The sequence below is a fragment of the Cololabis saira genome, chromosome 3 (genome assembly GCF_033807715.1).
Source record: "Cololabis saira isolate AMF1-May2022 chromosome 3, fColSai1.1, whole genome shotgun sequence".
NCBI classification, from domain to species: Eukaryota; Metazoa; Chordata; class Actinopteri; order Beloniformes; family Belonidae; genus Cololabis; species Cololabis saira.
Window position 1 is genome coordinate 44,845,486 of NC_084589.1, and position 8,769 is coordinate 44,854,254.

At 38.8% G+C, this 8,769-nt stretch overlaps 1 protein-coding gene across 1 annotated transcript; it reads right to left on the bottom strand.

Annotated features, from left to right (window-relative positions):
- Window positions 1-3,455: 3,455 nt before the first annotated feature.
- Window positions 3,456-8,372, bottom strand: LOC133440670 (zinc finger protein OZF-like). Its single transcript, XM_061717993.1, has 2 exons — window positions 7,651-8,372; window positions 3,456-3,486 (listed from the first exon to the last, which is right to left on the bottom strand). The coding sequence occupies exons 1-2, from the start codon at window positions 8,259-8,261 to the stop codon at window positions 3,456-3,458; spliced, it is 642 nt and encodes a 213-aa protein (XP_061573977.1). The 5' UTR covers window positions 8,262-8,372.
- Between the last annotated feature and the right edge of the window lie 397 nt (window positions 8,373-8,769).

Genomic DNA, 8,769 nt, shown 5'->3' on the forward strand with positions numbered 1-8,769 from the left:
ATAAAATAAGTAGAGACTGTTGGTTAAGTATGAACCTAGATCGCCTCATAACACCCACACTCTTTGCAATCTTGGAACATACATAGCCAATGTGAGTTTTCTAGCAGATTTTTGTATCAATTATCACGCCAAGAAATGTGATATGATTCACTCTTTCGATACTTATATTATCTATTATTATTAAATAAAGTTTGTCCTGAACCTTCGGTCTTCCCCTTCATCTATGTAGTATATTTGAAAACAAGTGCATTACTCTGTGTGACCATTAGGCGGCACTGTGACTGTACTCTTGTGTTACTGCGTTGGTATCGAGACAGTTGAAGAATAAAGTTGTTGTTCTAGAAATGGCTTCTTCTGCGTCATATATAACGATCTAACTACAAGTACTGCACATGAACACCTATATGAACATCCTCCAACCATCGTGTTTTTTGCCAGTGTCATCTCACATCTTACAAGTTATAGTTCTAAGTTATAGAGTGTATAACAAAATAAATGTTGACCGGTTTGAGAAGCAGGTTGATGACATCCTATGGGATGATGGATACACCCATGATGATGATGAACAAGCATATCAGTTATTTTTCAAGTCTTTCAACTCTGTATTCAACAGGTGCTTTCCTCTTGTCAGCAAAAAAGCAAACCAGGTCTCTGCATTTAGAAAACCCTGGTTTACACCAGATCTCCACAAGTCTCTGAAGCTAAGAATAGATTGTATAAGAAATTCACCAGTAATTCATCCCCAATTAATATAGAAAATTATAAGACAGGTAGGGGGCACGGTGGCGCAGCTGGTAGTGCAGCTGTCTCACAGCAAGAAGGTCCTGGGTTCGATTCCCGCCGGGGGACGCTGTGGGTGCTGAAGTGCGTGTTAGTTCTCCCATGACTTCAGTGCCCACACCATGGGTGGGGTTGGTGAAAGGATCTTTCTGTGTGGAGTTTGTATGTTCTCCCCGTGTTCCCCTGGGTAGCTAATGTGAGCTACCCTCACAAAAACATGCACACAGTCCTGGGCTATACATGCCCCCTCTGGCCAACCGGGGCGCCAGATGGGGTGGGGAGGATCCGGCCGGAATAACGTGATCCTTCCACGCGCTACGTTCGGCCGGAGAAACCCCATTCTGTCTGGTGAAAAGATGCGGCCTGCTCACTCCTCAGGTTAAGGAGGAGACCTGAGCTCAGTGCAGGGCCCTCCTGGGGTTGGTAGAGGATGGCAATGCCCAGGACTGTCAGTAGGTAGGAGCACGGGGTGGTAAAAAAATGGGAAAAAAACCGGGATAAAAATATTGAAAAAAAAAAAAAAAAAGAAAATTATAACATAACAATAACAATCATAACAATTATAATAATCTTGTTAGAACTGCAGAGAAAAAGTACTTTTCCGACAAATTCAATGAGGCTTCTAATAACATAAAAACTACCTGGGGAGTCATTAACCAGCTTCTAAATATGGATAAGTTTACAGCCACTCTTCCATCTCAATTTGTTGATGAAAATCGAGTCTACTCTGACCCATCTGACATTGCATATGTTTTTAACAATTATTTTGTTAATATTGGTACAGTTCTTTCAGAAAGGATAACTCCTATAGCCGGGTCTCCATCTGAGTTTCTGACCGGTTCCCATCCTTCTATTCAGAGCTTCAAGCCTCCTACAGAGAAGGAAATCTTGGACATAATGATGTGCCTGAAAGACTCAGCTGCTGGTCATGATGAGGTCAGATCTAACTTCATTATGAAAACTAGACATTCAATTGCTAAGCCTTTGACCCATATTTCCACCAAATCTCTAGAAACTGGAATAATATCCAATGACTTCAAAATTGCCAAAGTAGTCCCTGTTTACAAATCTGGAGACCATAGTGTATTTAGTAACTACCGGCCCATTTCTGTTCTCCCATGTTTCTCAAAGATCCTGGAGAAATTGGTCTATAACAGAATGATGAAACATTTGCAGGACTGTAATATACAGTATAAACACCAATATGGATTTAGGAAAAATCATTCTACAGAAATGACTATAATTCAATTGGTTGATAAAATTCACACTGCAATCAATAAAAATGAATACACTTTGGGAATCTTTCTTGATTTATTCAAAGCTTTTGACACAGTTAAATTTGATATTCTTCTTCAAAAATTACTACACTATGAATTTGCTGGAATCACTCATGTGTGGCTTTTCAATTATATTCATAACTGTCAGTAATTTGTCATCATTGACCGTAAATCATCAGAGAGGGCCGCCTTAAAATGCGGGGTCCCCCAGGGGTCTATACTAGGGCCCCTGCTATTTTTGATTCATAGAAATGATTTGGCCGCAGCCTCGTCCTCCTTGTTTCCTGTACTTTTTGCCGACGATACAAACTTATTTATTTCACATAATGATTTTCATCTCTAATGGGAAAGGCCAACCATGATTTACAAAACATTTCAAAATGGTTTAATATTAACAAAAATCACTGAATATAAAAAAAATCTAATTTTATTATATTTGCATCAAAAAATAAAATATATTGTAAATCTAACACTGGTCTGTCTATAGGAGACGACCCGCTCACTCAGGTTACATCAACAACCTTCCTTGGTGTAATTATCCATGAAAATTTAAGCTGGAAAAACCACATCAACCATGTCTGTAAAAAATATCTAAATCTATTGGTATTATTGGCAAATTCCGTTGTTTGGTGAATGAAAATTGTCTCCTAACTCTTTAGTATATATCCATATCTCATTTACTGTAATATTATTTGGGGAGCAACCTACAACACACATCTTCATAAACTTCACATTTTGTAAAAAAGATTCTGCAGGATTGCCACACACAATAATTGGTCTGCTCATTCTGCCTCTCTTTTCAAACAACTCAATATTTTACCCAACTTTAAGTTAAATACATATCAACCCTGCAATTTTATTTTCAAAGTATTGTTCCTGCCAGTTTCATTTTCTTTGCCATGTAAAGATTGTTTTCAGTTCAACAGTGATATGCACCATTTTAATACAAGACAGGCTAATCATTTAAATCTCCTGAAGTTCCGTACTGGTTTGTGTCAGTTCTCCATCAGATACAGTTATGGAACACCTACAGCAATCTCGTCTACCTCTACTTCATTCAATCATTTTAAACGTAAACTCAGGACACATTTAATTGATCAGATTATCTAATGATATTTCTAGATGTGTTATTTTTTAATTTAATCATGTAGAAACCATGTATTCTATTCATGCTGCTGTTTATTTGCTTTGTCTTCGTTTTTAGACTGCAATCATGTATTCTGCATATTTTAAATCTTTGTACAATATTTTGCTGTATTTTACAGGTAGAGGCCTCGTATAAGCCCCTTGGGCTTTTTGCCTCAGCCTAGCACATTACCAATCTCTCTTTTACATTTGTATGTTACTTGTTCTGTTTTTATACGGTGCTGAATAAATACATCTAAAAAAAAAAGAAATCTACACGGAGCCAGTGTGATCTGCATCTTTTCTACATAATAAAGGATTAAGTGTAAAGTGTGAAATATGAGTCTGGTCCAGAGTGTGAATGGAGCATGAAAGGCAGCACCAAGTAAACAGAACAACAAGTTAGTTCGGGATGTTTCCGAATCCCACATCAGCAGCTGCTTGAGCTGGGGAGTTTCCCATTTAGTTGGTTTGCTTCATCACCACGGCTTTTAACTGGAAACAAAGGGATCTTGTAGGAGTCATACTCATGTGTTCATTCATTCAACTTTCCAGGGTTACGTACCGACTCTGTGGAGTCTGATTTCAGGTTTCCAGGCGAGGTCCAACAGTCTGCGCTGACGGTCGAGCTCTTCTTCATACTCCAAGATGCTTTTTTCAAACACTGACAATATTTCTACAGCAGCTGCTGTTAGTCGCTGACCGATAAACTCTCTCAGATGATTCACCTTAGACATTGTTGAAGAGGAAAAAGAAAGGAAACAACAGAACCGTCCTCTCCTTCTTCTTCTCTAGGTTTAATGGCGGATCACAACCAACGTTATTAGGTTCTACCGCCACCTGCTGTACCGGAGTGTGTAACATCAGGATCATTATTACACCGGGTTACAGTCTAACTTAAAGGGGGGGAAAAAAGGAAATACCTAAATAAAATAAGATAACCACATTTAAATCTTATTATCTATCCCTGCATCTTTAAGAAAGACAAGGATTTCCTTATAACAATCCCTCATCACCTCACTCCTCCCTAATAACCTACTAAACTCCATTCCCGTCCCAGCTCGTACATCCTGTCTCTTAAAGCGTTCCTTTTCTACCTCATACTTGCCACATTTAAGAATCACATGCTCTACATTCTCTGTGACATCACACTCATCACATTTATCACACACGGACTTTGACATTAAATACAGAGTTGATTTTAAACTAGTATGACCTAATCTTAATCTAGAAATGATGACTTCCTCTCTCCTACACTTTCCTTTGAAAACCTTCATGTTAATTGACTTCTGTATGTTATAAAAATGTCTCCCTTTTACACCGTTGTCCCACACCTTCTGCCATGAATCCCTCACTGCCTTTCTAATTCATGATTTTGCTTCACCTTTACCAAAAGGAATTTCCATAATTACCTCACTACTCAATTTCAATGCCCTTTTAGCAATATTGTCTGCTTTCTCATTGCCATCAACACCCATGTGGGCAGGAACCCAACAAAACTGCACAGTAATTCCAGTTCTGCATAACCTCCACAATACCATTAATATTTCCAACACTAGATCTTCTCTTGTTGTTTTCTTTGAAGTCAAACTCTGAAGGGCTGCAGTGGAGTCTGAACAAATGACATAGTTCCTTCTCACAGTTACAGTAAGTATTTCATTTACCAACGAAAATAATTAGAACAAAATGCATACAACATTCTTTTCATCACTGGTTTACTACGACTTCTGTCATTTAGCAGACGCTTTTATCCAAAGTGATTTACATCTGAGAAAACAACACAAGCAAGAAGGTTTAGAAAGAGTTTTATTTTTTCCAACACAATGAGAGCTGACGCAATTTATATGATAAGCTTCTGATTAATATCAATATATAAAATAAAAATAGTTTTTAATTCATGTGTTCTTTATTATTTGTCATAAAACATTTATGTTGTTAAGAAACTTTTATTGCAATGGGCTTCAAAATAATACACATGGTAAGTCTTTGAGACATTAAAACATTTAAATATCCAACTGATCAAACTATCAAACTGATTTTGGTGTGAAATATATAGATATACAAGACTCATTTAAAGCTGCAGTTTCCAACATTTAACCACTAGAGGGAATAAAGATCCCAAACTAACCCCCAAACTCAGAATGACGGTTCATTCATGCATGAATCTCCCACAGGTTTTCTGCAGGGGTTTGAAGCCTCTTTTTCCTCGTATTGTGGCAGGTTGGAATTATATAAAGCAAGAAGTTTAATGCGTAATTAGGGGCGTGGCCTTTTGATTGGCATTAATTTGTCCAACCTGTAAATAAATACTTTTTCTAAGATCTTAGAAAATGTTGGGAGTAAAGAATCAGGCCTGTAATTAGTGAATTGGTGTCTGTCTCCAGTTCTGTACAGTGGGATGACTTTTGCAGTTTTCATTTGTTTTTGGAAATGTCCCAGTTCTGAGCGACTGATTACAGCTGTATGTCAGTTAACAATCCATCAATAACCTTTTTGACTATTGTCATATCACCACAGTCAGTTGACACCTTGTTTTTACATTTACTTACAATATCTATGATTTCTCTCTCCTCCACAGCTGTGAGAAACATTGAATCTGGATTTCTACTTATTAATGTTTCCTTCCATCCATCAGCTGATCCAGGATCACACATTTTTCTGCCAGCTTTGGTCCAACACTCACAAAATACCTGTTAATTATTAACAATCTCATTCATATTATTAATGACTTCATCGTAATTGGTTAAATATTGTGGTTAATTAGTCTGTCTTGAACTTTTACGTTATTTTTAGTCCTTATTCATGGAGAGACATTTTCATTCAACCTTCTCCAGAGACCAACAGAGCAGATCATCTTTTTTAACCCACATCAACTCCATGGTTCCTGACACAGTGGATTCCTATCAGTTTTCCTACCGTGCCAACAGATCAGTGGATGAAGCGATGGCTTCGGCTTCACTTCACCTTCCAACACCTGGACAGGATGAACACCTATGCACGGCTTCTGTCCCTGGATGTGTCATTTGATGAAGCCAAGACCAGAGAAATAACAAACTGGATCAAAATGACGTGATTGAGGAAGTTGAGGATAAAGGACAAAAGTGCATCTCCACTTTTCAACTTCATTTGATGACATTTCTCTTTCCACATTGTTTTCTGAGTTAAATGCCGGTTGTACTGATCACGCTGTACCAATAATCTTAATCACTGACAACTTTCCTCTTGTTGATGCACTAAAGTCTTTTTTATATTTTGTGTTTTTATTATTATTATTATTGATTGTTCTCTCTTGGGTTTATGTTGAACTTTTATAACTCACCACCAGGGGGCACTGCTGCTCTTTCTACATATGGAGAGTGTAATATTCCAGAATTATAAACAATAAAATAATTCATCCATCTAAAATGAAAACTTAATTACATTTTCATGATTATTTCTGACTAGATATGAGTTGAGGTAAAAAGACATTTACTTCTAAACGGATGTCTGATATAAAAAGGTTAAATTCCAAGTCTGTCCTCTTCCTGGAATCTGATCCCGATGATCCTCCCTCTTCTTCCTGCTCTCCAACCTGCAGATCTGCAGCTTCAACACGGATCTCAACATCAGCTTTAGAAGAAATCATGTGTCAGACGAATTGTAAATCTAGTACAACTTGATTTTATACATGTGATTCAATAATATTGTTAATTTTATATAATTTCAATAATATGAAAAACGTACACAAATATGTTGTAACTTTAGCTTGTATAGTTACAATAACACAGCATGGATCATTTAAATTAGATTGTTTTGACTTAGTTTGTCTCATGAATTATCACAATAATCTGATGTACGTGCAGCTCAGATTATAAAATGTATAAAGCCTTTTACAGTTTTCAGCAAACTATGTATAATATCACAATATATAACCTCTGAACAGAGTACATGGAGAGAGTTTAACAACATGGAGCTGCAGATTAACTTTACAAAGAGAATGTGAGTGAAGAAGAAACAGATGGGAAAAAGAACGTGTGAGAGGCTTTGTAGATGAACGAAATAAACTGTCACGTTTAAAGAAACTTCAGCACATACTAACAGCTCTTTATTTGCACTGTGGAGACGGCAAGTTACCAACAGCAACAAATAATACGATTTTAAGAAGGAACAGGGATTCAAACAAACTCAATGCAGAACTTTAAGAAAAAAAGTACACAACCACATCGTTCCCCCTGCGCCAAGTTGACGGAGAAGCATAAATCCGGGTTGAACCTGCAACCCTTGTGGGGAGGAGATTAGGCTCATCAGCCACAGGAGGTGGTAGTTGGACTTCTGCGGGTTCTTCTTCTGTGGGTCAGACAGGAGTGGACAGCTGCCCCCGGAGGACGACAACATGAGCTTCATTTGTCACGAGTCACCAGACTTCTACTCCGGGTGATTTTTCATGTGACTCAGCAAATCAATTCTGCGGCTAAAACCTTTGTTGCACGTCTTGCACAAATATAGATTATCGCCCGTGTGTGTGGTTATGTGCCGTTTAAGAGCTGATGATTCAGTAAAGGTTTTTCCGCAGGTGTTGCACAGGTACGGCCTTTCGCCCGTGTGGGTCCTTGAGTGAACTACCAGGGTGGAACGTAGCCTGTAACTTTTTCCACATGTTTTGCAGATGTAGGGCTTCTCGCCTGTGTGCGTGTATATGTGATTTTTAAGAAGTGATGCGTGTCCAAACGATTTTCCGCAGGTGTTGCACAGGTACGGCCTTTCGTCAGTGTGGATCCTCGAGTGAACCACCAGGTGGGAACGTTGCCTGTAACTTTTTGCACATGTTTTGCAGATGTAGGGCTTCTCGCCCGTGTGCGTGTATATGTGCCGTTTAAGATTTGATAATGTAGTAAAGGTTTTGTCGCAGGTGTTGCACAGGTACGGCCTTTCGCCAGTGTGTATCTTCATGTGATCCATTAAATTACAACTTTTACTGAAATCTTCCCTGCAAGTGCTGAAAGAAAATACCTTCTTCCCCGTGTGGGTCCTGTCCAGCTTTGATTTACAGTTGCTGTCTGACGGGACAGCAGCATCTTCGTGGTCACCGTGTTGTCTCATTGGCTCCGGATCTGCAGTTTTACTGGAGTCTGAACGTAAACTTTCAGTCCCTTCCTCATCTTTGTTTTGAGCTTCAGGAGAAGTGTGCAACAGCAGCTGGCCACAGTTTGGTCCTGGTTCACCATTTTCAACTTTCACATCAGCGACATTGACCAATGAGACATCCACCTCTACGTCCTTGCGTTTCATCTCCTGACCGCTGGAGTCTTCCTCCAGTTCTGTAGTCTGTGGATGCCCTGGTTCCTCCTGGTCCGGGCTGCAGCTCCTCTCCAGGTTATCCAGGTGCTGGTCACTGAAAACCCCGTCCTCCTCCACCTTACAAACATTTTCTTGTGGGGGGTCTGGAATTACAAGGGACAAAAAGTTAGGATTTTAACAAGTCAAAAGTGCTTCCCAGTGTTGATTGTTTGGTCGTATTTGTGAGGTTTAAACTTTTCCTGAACCTTTGGTCTTCCCTTTCATCTATGTAGTATATTTGAAAACAACGGCATTACTCTGTGTGACCATT